This window comes from Rhinoraja longicauda, chromosome 20, assembly GCF_053455715.1.
Source record: "Rhinoraja longicauda isolate Sanriku21f chromosome 20, sRhiLon1.1, whole genome shotgun sequence".
In the NCBI taxonomy this organism is placed as follows: domain Eukaryota; kingdom Metazoa; phylum Chordata; class Chondrichthyes; order Rajiformes; family Arhynchobatidae; genus Rhinoraja; species Rhinoraja longicauda.
In genome coordinates, this window is record NC_135972.1 from 8,063,425 (window position 1) to 8,080,482 (window position 17,058).

General features: G+C 47.3%; 1 protein-coding gene across 1 annotated transcript in view; it reads left to right on the forward strand.

Moving 5' to 3' along the window:
- The first annotated feature begins 4,301 nt into the window (after window positions 1–4,301).
- Window positions 4,302–17,058, forward strand: part of efcab6 (EF-hand calcium binding domain 6) — a 61,481-nt gene continuing 48,724 nt past the window's right edge. The window contains exons 1-5 of the mRNA XM_078416503.1: window positions 4,302–4,340; window positions 5,928–6,083; window positions 7,975–8,192; window positions 11,302–11,396; window positions 14,359–14,425. Coding sequence (XP_078272629.1) covers window positions 5,945–6,083; window positions 7,975–8,192; window positions 11,302–11,396; window positions 14,359–14,425 — 519 coding nt within the window. The 5' untranslated portion in view covers window positions 4,302–4,340; window positions 5,928–5,944. The remainder of the gene's footprint in view (window positions 4,341–5,927; window positions 6,084–7,974; window positions 8,193–11,301; window positions 11,397–14,358; window positions 14,426–17,058) is intronic.

Genomic DNA, 17,058 nt, shown 5'->3' on the forward strand with positions numbered 1-17,058 from the left:
ACCCCTACCACCCCAGCAACGGACTGTTCCAGCTGCTACAGTCAGGCAAACGCCTCCGCTGTCATGCTGTGAAAACAGAGAGGATGAGACAGAGTTTCTTCCTACAGGCCATCAGGACTGTTAACTCTCATATCACCAAGGACTAATTTAATTTACTGTATTTATTTTTTGTGTAAATTTTTTTTTTTCTCTATTCTGTTTTGTAGTTTAGCACAATCCGCAGGCGTTGCCACTTTCATTTCACTGCACATCTTGTACATGTATGTGACAAATAAACTTGACTTGACTTGATGGTGAAAGGTACTCCGAGATACCTCAAATATTTTTGGAAGCAACAGAACTGAGTTCCAGAAAAAGGCTGTTAATTTGAAGAATGATACTGGCCGCCACTCTTCACTGAAGTTGCGGGATTGTATTACAACTAATCCCATTCTTGCAAGTTCAGTTGCTGTCATTTCCTTTTGTGCTCGAGTATTATTTTTATGCTTGACTTTTTTTTGCTGTTGCCAAATTGCAAGAGGTTATTTAAGAGTTTAAGCTTTCTGTGGAGCAGTTCGTGGCACCTACTGTACTATACTTTTTCCTCAAGGTCCTAGTTGGCCTTGATGTGCTCAGTTTCAGATCAGTTTAGTTTATTGTCACGTGTGCAGTGAAAAGCTTTTGTTTGATGTGCAGAAAGGAGCTGCTCTTTGACATATGTTCTAGTTCAAACTAACCTGATCAAATACTAGTGAAATGGTGCTTGCTATATGAAAGCTTTGACCCTATTCATTTATTTATTTTTACTTTCGCTAGCTTTTGAGGCTGTGGATATTCCAACTATTGCATTTTCCATATTGACAGGGTGAATGAATAAAATCAAATATGAATACAGGCTGTCTGCCCCAGCAAGTCCATCCTGACTATCAAGTGCCTACCACACTAATCCTATTTTATTCTAACGGTGGCGCAGCGGTAGAGTTGCCGCCTTACAGAGCTTGCAGCGCCGGAGACCTGAGTTCGATCCTGACTACGGGTGCTGTCTGTATGGAGTTTGTACGTTCTCCCTGTGACCGCGTGCGTTTTCTCTGAGATCCTCAGTTTCCTCCCACACTCCAAGGTATGTAGGTTAATTGGTTTGGTGTATGTGTAAATTGTCCCTAGTGTGTCTACACACTAAGTTGTGTTAATGTGCGGGGATCGCTGGTCCAGGGGTGGGGGGTGGGAGCGCATCAGTTAAAGGTCTGGGGGGGGAGGGGGGAGGGAGCGCATTAGTTAAAGGTCAGGGGGTGGGGGGAGCACATTAGTTAAAGGTCGGGGGGTGGGGGGGGAGTGCATCAGTTAAAGGTCCGGGGGAGGGAGCGCATCAGTTAAAGGTCGGGGGTGGGGGGAGCGCATTAGTTAAAGGTCGGGGGGGGGGGGGGAGCACATTAGTTAAAGGTCGGGGGGTGGGGGGGAGGGGGGTCAGGGGGTGGGGGGAGCACATTAGTTAAAGGTCGGGGGGTGGGGGGGGAGTGCATCAGTTAAAGGTCCGGGGGAGGGAGCGCATCAGTTAAAGGTCGGGGGTGGGGGGAGCGCATTAGTTAAAGGTCAGGGGGTGGGGGGAGCACATTAGTTAAAGGTCGGGGGGTGGGGGGGGAGTGCATCAGTTAAAGGTCCGGGGGAGGGAGCGCATCAGTTAAAGGTCGGGGGTGGGGGGAGCGCATTAGTTAAAGGTCGGGGGGGGGGGGGGGAGCACATTAGTTAAAGGTCGGGGGGTGGGGGGGAGGGAGCGCATTAGTTAAAGGTCAGGGGGTGGGGGGAGCACATTAGTTAAAGGTCGGGGGGTGGGGGGGGAGTGCATCAGTTAAAGGTCTGGGGGGGGGGGAGGGAGCGCATTAGTTAAAGGTCAGGGGGTGGGGGGAGCACATTAGTTAAAGGTCGGGGGAGTGCATTAGTTAAAGGTCCGGGGGGGGGGGGGGAGGGAGCGCATTAGTTAAAGGTCAGGGGGTGGGGGGAGCACATTAGTTAAAGGTCGGGGGGTGGGGGGGGAGTGCATCAGTTAAAGGTCCGGGGGGGAGGGAGCGCATCAGTTAAAGGTCGGGGGTGGGGGGAGCGCATTAGTTAAAGGTCCGGGGAGGGGGGGAGAGCATTAGTTAAAGGTCCGGGGGGTGGGGGGAGCGCATCAGTTAAGGGTATTAAGGGTAGGGAGGGGGGAGGGGGGCGAGAGCGAGCTGATGTGTTGAAGACGTGCGGGTCGCATTGCATTGTGACGTCACACGCTGAACACCGGCGGGGCGGGGGGGAGCGCGAGCTCATATCTCACAGGTGCACGGGTGCCATTGTGACGTCACATGCTGAAGACTTTCAGGAAATGGGTTAGAAATGAAAATTTTAAACTTTAAAACTCGCTTTAAAAATATAGCTTCAATTTAAACGAGAGTGGTTTTAATATATGGCCAGGATAATGGTGGGTATGGTGGTGCATAAATTGTAGTGCCATGGTGTACCGTTTTGGCTGTGCGAGTGACAAACGTTATGCTGCACACATACACACGTACACGCGTACAGAGTTTTAGGAATATAAAGATAGATAGATAGTCTTGGCCATTCGGCCCTTCTAGCTAGCACCGCCATTCAATATGATCATGGCTTATCATCCAAAATCAGTACCCCATTCCTACTTATTCCCCATATCCCTTGATTCCCTTAGCTCTAAGAGCTAAATCTCTCTCTTGAAAACATCCAGTGAATTGGCCTCCACCGCCTTCTGTGGCAGAGAATTCCACAGATTCACAACTCTTTGGGTGAAAAAGCTTTTCCTCATCTCGGTCCAAAATGGCCTGCCCCTTATTCTTAAACTGTGATCTCTGGTTCTGGACTCCCCCTACATGGGGAACATTTTTCCTACATCTAGCCTGTCCAATCCTCTAAGAATTTTATATGTTTCTGTAAGATCCCCTCTCGTCCTTCTAAATTGCAGCGAATACAAGCCCAGTCGCTCTATATATATGTATATATATATATATATATATATATATATATATATATGTATATATATATATATATATATGTATATATAGAGAGAGAGAGAGAGAGAAACTAAAGATACAGACAATAATAATAATAATAATACATTTTATTTATATAGCGCTTTTCATATACTCAAAGACGCTTTACAGAGATTTTGAGAACATAGGGAAATGAATAAATAGATAAATAAGTAAATAAATAAATGAACAGAGAAAGGAGACAGAAGGTGAGGTGACCTTCAGTGGTTGAAGGCAGTACTGAACAGGTGAGACTTCAGCGATGTTTTGAATGTGGTGAGTGTGGGGGAGTCTCTAACGGTTTGGGGTAGTGAGTTCCATAGGGTGGGAGCAGCGATGGAGAAAGCCCTGTCCCCCCAGGAACTGAGTTTAGTCCGGATGTGGGGGGATAGGAGATTGGCAGCAGCAGAGCGGAGGGTGCAGGTGGGAGTGTGCCTGTGGAGGAGGTCGGTCAGGTAGGATGGGGCCAGGTTATGGAGGGCTTTGTAGGTTATGAGGAGGATTTTGTACTGGATTCTCTGGGGGATGGGGAGCCAGTGGAGTTTATAAAGGACGGGGGGTGATATGGTCACGGATCGAGGTGTGTGTGAGTAGACGGGCAGCGGAGTTTTGAATGTATTGAAGTTTACTGATGATTTTTGAGGGTGCGCCATAGAGGAGGCTGTTGCAGTAGTCCAGACGGGAGGTGATGAAGGCGTGGATGAGGGTTTCTGCAGCTGTGGAGGAGAGGGATGGACGGAGACGGGCAATGTTTTTGAGGCAAGGCGTATGAAGAAATTAACACAGATGCATTGTAGGTCTGCATGGAGTCCTTGCTACTCACAGCAACAGACCCAACATGAGTAAACATTGGTCACCATCTCCTCCCCCCTCCTCCTCCCCAGCCCCTCCCCTTTCCCCAGCCCCTCCCCTTTACCCAGCCCCTCCCCTTTCCCCAGCCCCTCCCACAGTCCCCCAGCCCCACCCCCAACTGCTCTCCCTAGCCTCTGCCCCCTCCAGCCCCTCTCCTGCTCCCCAGCCCCTCCCCTATCCGCAGCCCCGCCCCCTCTAGCCCCTCCACCTCCCCAGCCCCTCTCTCCGGCCCCTCCCCCTCTCCCAGGCCCCTCCCCAGCTTCTCCCCAGCCCCTCCCCCTGTCTCCAGCCTCTCCCCTTTCCCGGCCCGCCTCTCAGCCCCTCCCCCTCTCCCCAGCCCCGGCCAATGGGGGGTGTTCTTGCTGCCGGGCCATGGCGGCCAATGAACGGCGCGCTGGCGAGCGCGGCTAGCAACAGGGTCGCTCGGCAACCAGACGCGTCCGGACACCGACAGCGACAGGCCCGGGGACATAGAGACAGGTACGGGGGGGGAGAGAGAGGTACAGGGGAGAGAATACAGGGAGAGCGAGAGGCACAGGGGAGAGTGGTACAGGGGGAGAGAGTGGGAGAGAGAGAGTACAGGGAGAGAGGTACAGGGGAGAGAGAGTACAGGGGGAGAGAGGTACAGGGGAGAGAGAGTACAGGGAGAGAGAGGGAGGTAAGGAGAGAGAGAGTACAGGGAGAGAGGTACAGGGGAGAGAGAGTACAGGGGGAGAGAGGTACAGGGGAGAGAGAGTACAGGGGGAGAGGTACAGGGGAGAGAGAGTACAGGGGGAGAGAGGTACAGGGGAGAGAGAGTACAGGGAGAGAGGTACAGGGGAGAGAGAGAGAGTACAGGGGGAGAGAGGTACAGGGGAGAGAGAGTACAGGGAGAGAGGTACAGGGGAGAGAGAGTACAGGGAGAGAGGTACAGGGGAGAGAGAGTACAGGGGGAGAGAGGTACAGGGGAGAGAGAGTACAGGGGGAGAGGTACAGGGGAGAGAGGTACAGGGGGAGAGAGGTACAGGGGAGAGAGAGTACAGGGGGAGAGGTACAGGGGAGAGAGGTACAGGGGGAGAGAGGTACAGGGGAGAGAGAGTACAGGGGGAGAGAGGTACAGGGGAGAGAGAGTACAGGGAGAGAGGTACAGGGGAGAGAGAGAGAGTACAGGGGGAGAGAGGTACAGGGGAGAGAGAGTACAGGGAGAGAGGTACAGGGGAGAGAGAGTACAGGGAGAGAGGTACAGGGGAGAGAGAGTACAGGGAGAGAGGTACAGGGGAGAGAGAGAGAGTACAGGGGGAGAGAGGTACAGGGGAGAGAGAGTACAGGGAGAGAGGTACAGGGGAGAGAGAGAGAGTACAGGGGGAGAGAGGTACAGGGGAGAGAGTACAGGGAGAGAGGTACAGGGGAGAGAGAGTACAGGGAGAGAGGTACAGGGGAGAGAGAGTACAGGGAGAGAGGTACAGGGGAGAGAGAGTACAGGGAGAGAGAGAGGGAGGTAAGGAGAGAGAGAGAGAGGCACGGGGAGAGACTGAGAAAGAGAGGTACGGGAGAGAGAGTACGGGGAGAGAGGTACAGGGGAGAGAGAGTACAGGGAGAGAGAGGTACAGGGGAGAGTGGAGTGCGGGGAGAGAGAGAGAGGTACAGGGGAGGGAGAGAGAAAGAGAGAGAGCAAGAGAGGTACAGGGGAGAGAGAGAGAGAGATAGACACAGACACAGGGGGAGAGTGGAGTGGGGTCACCCCCGGAGAGAGTGCAGGACAAGTACTGGGGAGAGGGTCAACTCTCTGGGGAGGACATGGGGAGAGAATGAGCCAAAAGGTTAGAGTAACTCAGCAGGTCAGACAGCATCTCTGGAGAGAAGGAATGGGTGACGTTTCGAGTCGAAACCCTTCTCTCCAGAGATGCTGTCTGACCCGCTGAGTTACTCCAGCGTTTTGTGTCTATCCTTGGTTTAAACCAGCATCTGCAGTTCCTTCCTCCACATTACTATTTGGGCTTTGCAGCTCAGTAAAATGGATGATTCGTACCTGCAGGTTGGCATTCTACCGAGCTGAGTTCTAAATATGGATTTCTCTTTGATTCCTAGACGAGTGAGTTAAGAAGATGGTCGGCTCCACCCCAGACCTCGGCTCCATCTATTTGGAGTCCCGTGGTATCCCACTGACTCCCAGACCCCAGTCGTCACCGGAGAAGCTTTTATGGCGTAGTTGCAGTAGTCGAGCCTCTCTGAAATCAGCTCCAGGTAAAATAAATCTCAATGCATCCAGAATGACCGTAATATCTTTATTGGTCAGAACGTCAGGGGTTATGGGGAGAAGGGGTTAGGACGGAGGGATAGATCAACCATGATTGAATGGCGGAGTAGGCCTGATGGGCCAAATGGCCTAATTCTGCTCCACTCACTTGTAAACATATGAATATGAACCAGGAACAAACTTTCTAGTGACGAGCATCATAATCGCTTTTTGTAAAATTAGTTTTTATCCCCCCATTTCCTGCACCAACTCCTCTGCGACTTTGTGCCTGAATGCAATAGGTAATTAGCATTTAGTTGCAGGCTGTCTTGTGTTTTGCGCGCACGTCTTTTAGGAGCCAGACATAAAAATTTACTTCACGTGGGACTTTGCAGCCTACAGTTCAGTTGAGTTGAGTTTATTGTCACGTGCACCGAGGTACAGTGAAAAGCTTTTTGTTGCGTGCTAACCAGTCAGCAGGGCTTTGATCCCCTTTAGAACGGAATGGGTCTCACATGAAAAGGCCACCACTTTTTTCATTAGGCTTTTTATTGTTGGATTTGACTGCTTCATTCTCGTGTTAGAACCAAATGAGCAATATTTTTGTCTTTGTGTCAATGAGGCCACTGTACTGGTTTTACATAGTCGGGTTGTCATTTTTAGCAAAAAATAAAGGTCTTCGCAAATGTTTCACTATCGTTCTGTTGACATTCACTGTCTGTACAACTCGTTATCACCTACCCCACAGCCAACAATGGGCCATTGTGGGCTCCACCTTCCCATAATCCTCATTGTTTTTTTGCATCTCTTTCATTCGTTTGTTCTGTGTACCTTACTAAGCTCTCGTTTCCCCTTCCTCTGACTCTCAGTCTGAAAAAAGGGTCTCGACCCAAAACATCACCTATACCTTGACTCCAGAGATGCTGCCTGACCCGCTGAGTTACTCCAGCATTTTGTGCCTATCACTGGCAAGTGATAGTTGGATCCAAATAAGGAGATATTGATCGGCAGATGAGAAGGATAGAGATTCTAGCAAGGCTGGAGCTGTTAAGTGGAGAAGACAAAGGTGTGGGATCTGATTAAAAGTAAGCTGGCGAGGGAAATGACAACTAAATGGATCAGCGAGATCAAGTGTAGAATAGGTGACCATGCACCCAGTCTGAAGAAGGGTCTCGACCCAAAACGTCGCCCATTCCTTCTCTCCTGAGATGCTGCCTGACCTGCTTAGTTACTCCAGCATTTTGTGAATAAATACCTTTGATTTGTACCAGCATCTGCAGTTATTTTCTTATTCACCCAGCATGAGCTCTATCTGCCAAGGACTACTGAAGATGCCCTTTAATTCCCCATTGTCACTCCCCTTTCCATTCCCACATCATCCTTTCTCTTCTTGGCCTCTTCTGTTGCCTAAGTGAGGCCACATGCAAACTGGAAGAACAGTACCTCCTCTTCTGCTTGTGCAGCGTGCACCCCAACAGCATGACCAGTCTGAAGAAGGGACTCGACCCGATAAATCAACTCTTCCTTTTCTCCAGGGATGCTGTCTGACCCGCTGAGTTACTCCAGCTTTTTATGTCTATCTTCATTAGGAGCATTGAATTCTCCAGTTTCTAATAACCACTTACCCCAATTCAATCTCATTTGGTCTCCATCCTTTCACAAACACATCCATTATTTTCTCCACCCTTCTTCCTTTGCAACTTATAACATTTGGAATTTTCGCTTAATTCTGGAAAAAAGGTCATTGACTTTTTACGTAGACTATATTTTCTTTCCATAAGTGTTGCTTGACTTACTGTGTGCTTCTGGCATTTTCTGTGGGGGGGTTTTCCATACTTATCATTTATTCAACTTTGGCGTTTTTTCTATTTAAATTTAATTTTAATTTTAATTTCTTAGGTTCGTTGAACTCTGACTTGAATGCAAGCAGTTCTATCACAAAAATCGCGCACATTCTTTGTCAGCGAGCCAGGGAAAAGCAAAATGACTTGAGAAGAGCTTTTGAAACTATTGACAAAGATCGGAACATGGCCGTCACCAAAGGCGAATTCCGAAAAGTGATTGAAAGGTTTTTGCTGCCTCTTAACTCGAAACAATTTCAGGATCTACTTGCAAAGGTAATTGAATTAAAAGCCTGAAGTCTCAATATCTCACCAGCTGTTGAATTTTACCACTGCGATTATCATTATTCTTCTCAATCACTCCTGGATAACTGGAAATGGTTGTCCACCATATTGAATGGGGTTGAGATGACAGAGAATTACCTGTCCGAAATATATCCTGCTTCCTTTGAAATTATTGAATTTTTAAAAATTGGTATTCCCAATATTTTTGCAAAATCTTGTGGGTAGTTTTCTCCAGATGCTCCGGTTTCCTCCTACACTCCAAAGACACGCAAGTTTGTAGATTAATTGGCATCGGTAAAATTGTAAATTGTCCCTAGTGTATAGGATGGTGCTAATAGACGGGGTGATCACTAATCAGCATGGAATCAGTGGCCCGAAGAGCCTGTGTAGGAGCCATTTACGCTTAAATGAGTTACTCTTATTATATAATGGCCATGTTTAATATTTCTAGTTTTTGTCTTTTATGCATGCTTGTGGGTGTGATTTGATACGTAATGGGGCGTGTCTACATCTGAGGAGGCTAACGTAGCCACAGAGATTGGGGGTCAGTTTAGTCTCGGAGGATGGAGAGAAAACAGTTTTTTAGCCATACGGTAATGACCACACAGTAACGACCACAACGACCACGCGGTAACGACCACAACGACCACGCGGTAATGACCACAACGACCACGCGGTAATGACCACAACGACCACGCGGTAATGACCACAACGACCACGCGGTAATGACCACAACGACCACGCAGTAATGACCACAACGACCACGCGGTAATGACCACAACGACCACGCGGTAATGACCACAACGACCACGCGGTAACGACCACAACGACCACGCGGTAATGACCACAACGACCACGCGGTAACGACCACAACGACCACGCGGTAATGACCACAACGACCACGCGGTAACGACCACAATTACCACGCGGCAACAGCCACAACGACCACGCAGCAACGGCCACGCGGCAACGACCACGCGGCAACGGCCACGCGGCAACGACCACAACGACCACGCGGCAACGACCACAACGACCACAACGACCACGCGGCAACGACCACGCGGCAACGACCACAACGACCACGCGGCAACGACCACAACGACCACGCGGCAACGGCCACAACGACCACAACAACCACAACGACCACGCGGCAACGGCCACGCGGCAACGACCACAACGACCACGCGGCAACGGCCACGCGGCAACGACCACAATGACCATGCGGCAACGACCCAAACGACCACGCGGCAACGACCACGCGGCAACGACCACGCGGCAACGACCACGACGCAACGACCACGCGGTAATGACCACGCGGTAATGACCATGCGGTAATGACCACGCGGTAATGACCACAACGACAACGCGGTAACGACCACGCGGTAACAACCACAACGACCACACGGCAACGACCACAATGACCACGCGGCAACGACCACGCGGCAACGACCACAACGACCATGCGGCAACGACCACAACGACCACGCGGCAACGACCACAATGACCACGCGGCAACGACCACAACGACCACGCGGCAATGACCACAACGACCACGCGGCAGCGACCACGCGGCAGCAACCACGCGGCAACGACCACGCGGCAATGACCACGCGGCAATGACGCGGTAATGACCACAACGACAACGCGGTAACGACCACGCGGCAACGACCACAACGACCACGCGGCAATGACCACAACGACCACGCGGCAACGACCACAACGACCACGCGGCAACGACCACAATGACCACGCGGCAACGACCACAACGACTACACGGCAACGACCACAACGACCACGCGGCAATGACCACAACGACCACGCGGCAACGACCACGCCGCATCGACCACGTGGTAATGACCACGCGGTAATGACCACAACGACAACGCGGTAACGACCACGCGGCAACGACCACAACGACCACGCGGCAACGACCACAACGACCACGCGGCAACGACCACACGATAACCACACGGTAACGACCGCCCCGTAATGACCATGCGGCAATGACTGTGTTGTTTGAAGAGGAAGCAGTTGATAAGAACGATAAGCTATGAATTATTCTTTTGATTTGTGCTACCTTAATAAAGACCAATGTGGAAGATTTGTTTTTGCTATCTCAGAGTGCGGTGTGTGCGTAAGCTATATCTCCACCACATCCCAGAGCAGTAATGGCTATCGAAGTTGGACTTTGAGAAGGTCTAGACACTGCCATTACAGCCTGCTTCCGCACTGTATCTCCAACATCTTGTTCATCTTGTTAACAGGCATTTCTTCGTGTCTTCAATTTTTTGGTCTCATTCTTTTTGTCTTTCCCTAAATTAGTTAGAGATGCTACTGCACATTTACTTTCTTTCCCTTATCTCCCAGGATTTCTGAAAAAATGTATTCCCTTGCACTTCTTCATGCATACGTTGCCTTCTAAGGCACGCCCTCTCTACCCATTTATGATATGTCATTAAAATGACTAATTGCTCAAAAGATAAAACAAAAGTCTACACCAACTTGTCAAGGCTTCTTGAAGAGAACATCCATCACCTCAACTGCCAAAGTTAGCAAGCACAACCAAACTAAATAACCTCCTGAATTGCTATGTCAAGATCCTGCAACTTCCAATCCAAATCGTATTGTGAGAATATCTCCATTGCTTGAACTGCAGAGGCTCACGAAAAAAGTTACCATCCCTTCTCAAAATGATTAGGAATGAACGATAACTGTCCTTGCCTAACTATCACATTGCCAATCAACATCAGTGTAATACTTTAGATAAGATATATCCATTATCTGCTGGTTTGAGGGAATTTATTAACATGGAAATGTATCTGTCACTATGATAAAAAACGAAACGTATCTAAGTTTTGCAGATAAGGAAGCACATTTTGAAAGATTGTAGAAATGAAGATGATTCTCAATATTACTTGGATGGTATAAAATGTAGAATAATGAACTTCATTATTAGAGCATCAGGCACTTTAAAATACTTGATCCAATCCGCAAAAGTGAACCATTCATTCTCCAGTAGCTCCATTTGTTTTAGGAACAGTTGAAGTATCAGTCATTCTGGCGTTCTTTATGACAAAGTATATCATTTACTTTTTTTAAGATTCCGATCAACAGTGATGGGACAGTGCCTTACACGGTATTTTTGGAGAAGTTTTGTTCGCCTGATGAATCCCAAATAAGAAGGGCAAACAGCAGGTTTGTACTGAAATTAAAAAATAAAGATATAAACTGAAAAGTTGAACTAGCAATAGAGAAACACTGAAAAGAAATGGCAAGTTACCAGATCTCTGTAAAATGAAAACACTATTTTCCAACATTTTGACTTTATACCCTTCATCAATCTGTTGAATGGCACACACACCAAACCTTTCTATACGCAGATGCTGATTTATGGCACCCAGATTTATTAGATTTTGCTCTGGGCAGTTGATAAAGGAGATCTGAAGTGAAAGGAAGAGTTTGAAGAAGCGTCTCGACCTAAAACGCCACCTATTCCTGTTGTCCAGAGATGCTGCCTGACCCGCTGAGTTTTTGTGTCTAAGAGGTCGATACTGCAGGCTTTAAGCAAAAGATTGATACCTACAAGTTTATAGCTAACAGCTTGATGGTATCCTACATTGGGTGCATTAGCTTTTCTATCATCTGAATTAAGGATCGCCAAGAAATTGTGAGTGTGTTGGATGTGCAATAATGAAATCGATTTTCCAGAAGTCCTCCAGCAAACTTTCTCCCTTCTATCACCCTGAACACAATGAGCTTTTTAACGATAATGTTCCAAGCATAGGCAGCATCTGAAAATTCACTTATCTTGATGGTTCTTCTTGATTCCTTTTTTTTTTGATCGCATGATGTATTGCTGTTTAAAAAAGAACCGATAATACTCACACAGCTTTTACTAGCCTTTTGTGAGTGTGAGCCCGAATCTTTTCCCAGTCGGGTAAATTGGAAGTCCAGTCAATTGCCTTGCCTACACTCCAGGTGAGATCAACTAGGTGAGAAAATTGAGATGTAGTACTTGAGATTTTCCTGCTCTGTGTGAATCCATTCTATATTCAGCAGTGAATTTATTAATTGAACCTTCAATGTTATATAGATGATGCTTTTTCATGTACAACATTTATGATTCAGGGGCTAAGGTAGAGGGAAGAGAGTACTATCACAAATCATTTAAGAGGGTTGCACTATTCTCTAAGCAGATGTTCTGTAACTCGAAAAAGCTCATTTTCAGTAAACTTTTAAAGTAAAAATTGAACACCACCTTCATAGTCAAATCAAGTCAATTTTATTTGTATAGCACATTTAAAAACAACCCACGTTGACCAAAGTGCTGTACATTTGATTAGGTTCCAATAGAAAAAAAAATGAAAACATACAGTAGTACGCAAACAGTTCACAGCGCCTCCTCAATGAGCCTCAAACGCTAGGGAGTAGAAATATGTTTTGAGCCTGGACTTAAAGGAGTCGATGGAGGGGGCAGTTCTGATCGGGAGAGGGATGCTGTTCCACAGTCTAGGAGCTGCAACCGCAAAAGCGCGGTCACCCCTGAGTTTAAGCCTAGACCGCGGGATAGTGAATAGCCCCAAGTCGGCCGATCTGAGGGACCTGGAGTTAGAGAGGGGGGTTAGAAGATTTTTGATGTAGGGGGGGGAGTGTCCATTTAGGGCTTTATACGTGAATAGGAGGAGCTTGAAGTTGATTCTGTACCGTACAGGGAGCCAGTGGAGAGAGGCCAGAATCGGGGTGATGTGGTCCCTTTTACGGGTACCCGTCAGGAGTCTCGCTACGGCGTTTTGGACCAGTTGCAGGATGGTGTTTTGGTGATAGGGTGCTGTTTATTCTAAATGAGAAATATAGTGGCTGAGTGACAGGTTTAGTATTACTTTTGTGATCAGTATTATAGTCAATTTCTATCAGAAATTCCAATCCATTCTATTTACTTTCTTTCGGGGACACTGTTGCTTGTTGCAAAGATTGTTACAGGTAGCTCTGGGCTAGGCCTTTTTCCTATCTCGTCTATTGGACTAATGTACCGGACTAATCTCTAATGGACTAATGTCTATTGGACTAATGTATCAGCATGCCTTATTCGTTTGACACCGGTGGTTTGCTGGTTTTGTGGGGATGAGGCGGAAACCCTTTTTTGTTTGGACTCTGATAGCTTTCCACAACCATAGTGATCATATTAAGTACAGTATTTCATACATGAAAAGATCAAAATCATTTTGTTTCCTCCAATTATCTTTTCATTATCTAATGTTACCTCAATCAAGCTAATATATTAGTCACACTTGACCAATTTGTGGCCAATATGAAAGAACATGTAAAACGTTGCAGTAGATTATTGGAATTGCCTTAAATATGTCTTTTAAATGCGTGCTTTACTAATATTTTCTGATTTAGTTCAATATCTGATTATACAGTGGGGAAGGAAATATTTAAACATTTTTTCCAGTCACGTTCTGAAAGTCATGGAAGTTTTTATTTATTGGTTTTTGCTCTCGGCTGTTGATGTAGGAGATCTGAAGTGAAAGGAAGAGTTTTAAAAATATGTGTTTTAAACACAGCTTTTTAAAGTTTTCACATTTAAGGTGGGGTTTTTTAATTGTTTATTTCCTATTTCACTTCATGCATGATTTCAATGTTGGATTCTTTGGTAAGAAAGCAATCAACCAGATTATGTAAGGGTACCGACAGCACGGTGGTGCAGCGGTAGAGTTGCTGCCTCACAGCGCCAGAGACCCGGACTTGATCCTGACTACGGGTGCTGTCTGTGTGGAGTTTGTACGTTCTCCCCGTAACCTGCGTGGGTTTTCTCCGGGAGCTCCGGTTTTCATTCCACACTCCAAAGACGTACAGGTTTGTAGGCTAATTGGCGTGGTGGAATTGTAAATGGTCCCTAGTGTGTGGGATAGTACTAGTAGTGTATGGGATGATCGCCGGTCGGCGTGGACTCTGTAGGCCAGGTTCCACACTGTATGTCTAAACTAAACTAAACTAAACTGCTCACCTACCACATCCAATACATAGCACAGGTATTGTTCCTGGTAATGCAGAATATATTTAATTAAACCATGTTGGACCAGTATACCCTTTTATAAAGTATCTGTATTTATTTCCCAATAATGTCTGTTGATCAATTTTCCTTTTTTTTCTGCAGGACCAGTTCTATCGTCTCCAATTGCAATTTGACACCAAGGCAAATTGAGAATTACCTGAGGGACAAGGTAAGAAATACATCAAATTGTGCAAAAAGCAAAGATTAATTCACATATATTTATGGTTGTGGTGTGGAGAAGTGCTACTTCATGACAAAAAAAGATTACGTGGCACCTTTGACAGCGTCACACCTTAGACAGCGTCACACCTTAAAGCACGTTGCATGTTTTATCACTGTCAAGGAAAGATGAACACAATCCTATTTGAAAGAGGTAGGTTTTGAAATGCATCGTAGAGGGACGAGAATGAAGATTTAGGGAAGGAATTCCAGGGTTACACATGCTGGAATCTTGAACAGAACACAAAGTGCTGGAGGAACTCAGCGGGTCAGGCAGCCTCTATGGAGGGAAATGGACGGACGATGTTTGGATCCAGCCCATTCACCAGACTGAGCTTGGGACAACGGCTAACTGTAGTCTTCAGACTTGGTGTAGTCAGGGCAGCATTTAGGACAGTGTTATGTTTGTCCTGCAGGATATGGGAGATCAGGGAGACTTCCAGTGTCCTCGTGTGGCTGCACCTTTGGGAAGTGTGTCCAACTGCAGCTCCTGACTGACCACGTGGAGAAATGCTACTATAAAAAAAATACAAAGCACCTTGAACAACGTCATGCTTTAAGGCATGTCACACGTTTCATCTCTGGATCATCTGGGATGCTGAGAGCATAATTGACAGGAGGTTTAGTGAGGTGGTTGCACCCATGGTGCAGGTGGCAGATAGTTGGGTGACCACCAGGAAAGGTTAAGGGAGACAGCAGGCTGTGCAAGGATCTCGGTGGCCATTCCCCTCAGTAACCCTCTCATTCAGAAGGCTGTGGAGGCCAAGTCAATGGATACTTTTAAGGTGGAGATAAATAGATTCTTGATTAGTACGAGCGTCAGGGGTAATGGGGAGAAGGCAGGAGAATGGAGTTAGGAGGGAGAGATAGATCAGCCATGATTGAATGGCGGAGTAGACTTGATGGGCCGAATGGCCTAATTCTGCTCCTATTACTTATGACCTTATGACCTTATTCCTCTCAATGGGCGGCACAGTGGCACAGAGGTTAAGTTGCTGCATTACAGCGCCAGAGACCTGGGTTCGATCCTAACTACGGGTGCTGTCGGTACAGAGTTTGTACATTCTCCCCGTGACCGCGTGTGTTTTCTCCGGATATTCCGGTTTTCTTCTACATTCCAAAGATGTGCAGGTTTGTAGGTTAATTGGCTTCGGTAAAAATTGTAAATTGTCCCTAGTGTATATAGGATACCGTTAATCTGCGGAGATCGCTGGTCAATAGACAATAGACAATAGGTGCAGGAGTAGGCCATTCAGCCCTTCGAGCCAGCACCGCCATTCAATGCGATCATGGCTGATCACTCTCAATCAGTACCCCGTTCCTGCCTTCTCCCCATACCCCCTCACTCCGCTATCCTTAAGAGCTCTATCCAGCTCTCTCTTGAAAGCATCCAACGAACTGGCCTCCACTGCCTTCTGAGGCAGAGAATTCCACACCTTCACCACCCTCTGACTGAAAAAGTTCTTCCTCATCTCCGTTCTAAATGGCCTACCCCTTATTCTTAAACTGTGGCCCCTTGTTCTGGACTCCCCCAACATTGGGAACATGTTATCTGCCTCTAATGTGTCCAATCCCCTAATTATCTTATATGTTTCAATAAGATCCCCCCTCATCCTTCTAAATTCCAGTGTATACAAGCCCAATCGCTCCAGCCTTTCAACATACGACAGTCCCGCCATTCCAGGAATTAACCTAGTGAACCTACGCTGCACGCCCTCCATAGCAAGAATATCCTTCCTCAAATTTGGAGACCAAAACTGCACACAGTACTCCAGGTGCGGTCTCACCAGGGCCCGGTACAACTGTAGAAGGACCTCTTTGCTCCTATACTCAACTCCTCTTGTTACGAAGGCCAACATTCCATTGGCTTTCTTCACTGCCTGCTGTACCTGCATGCTTCCTTTCATTGACTGATGCACTAGGACACCCAGATCTCGTTGAACTCCCCCTCCTCCTAACTTGACACCATTCAGATAATAATCTGCCTTTCTATTCTTACTTCCAAAGTGAATAACCTCACACATATCTACATTAAACTGCATCTGCCATGTATCCGCCCACTCACACAACCTGTCCAAGTCACCCTGCAGCCTTATTGCATCTTCTTCACAATTCACACTACCCCCCAACTTAGTATCATCTGCAAATTTGCTAATGGTACTTTTAATCCCTTCGTCTAAGTCATTAATGTATATCGTAAATAGCTGGGGTCCCAGCACCGAACCTTGCGGTACCCCACTGGTCACTGCCTGCCATTCCGAAAGGGACCCATTTATCCCCACTCTTTGCTTTCTGTCTGTCAACCAATTTTCTATCCATGTCAGTACCCTACCCCCAATACCATGTGCCCTAATTTTGCCCACTAATCTCCTATGTGGGACCTTGTCGAAGGCTTTCTGAAAGTCGAGGTACACCACATCCACTGACTCTCCCTTGTCAATTTTCCTAGTTACATCCTCAAAAAATTCCAGTAGATTTGTCAAGCATGATTTCCCCTTCGTAAATCCATGCTGACTCGGAATGATCCTGTTACTGCTATCCAAATGCTCAGCAATTTCGTCTTTTATAATTGACTCCAGCATC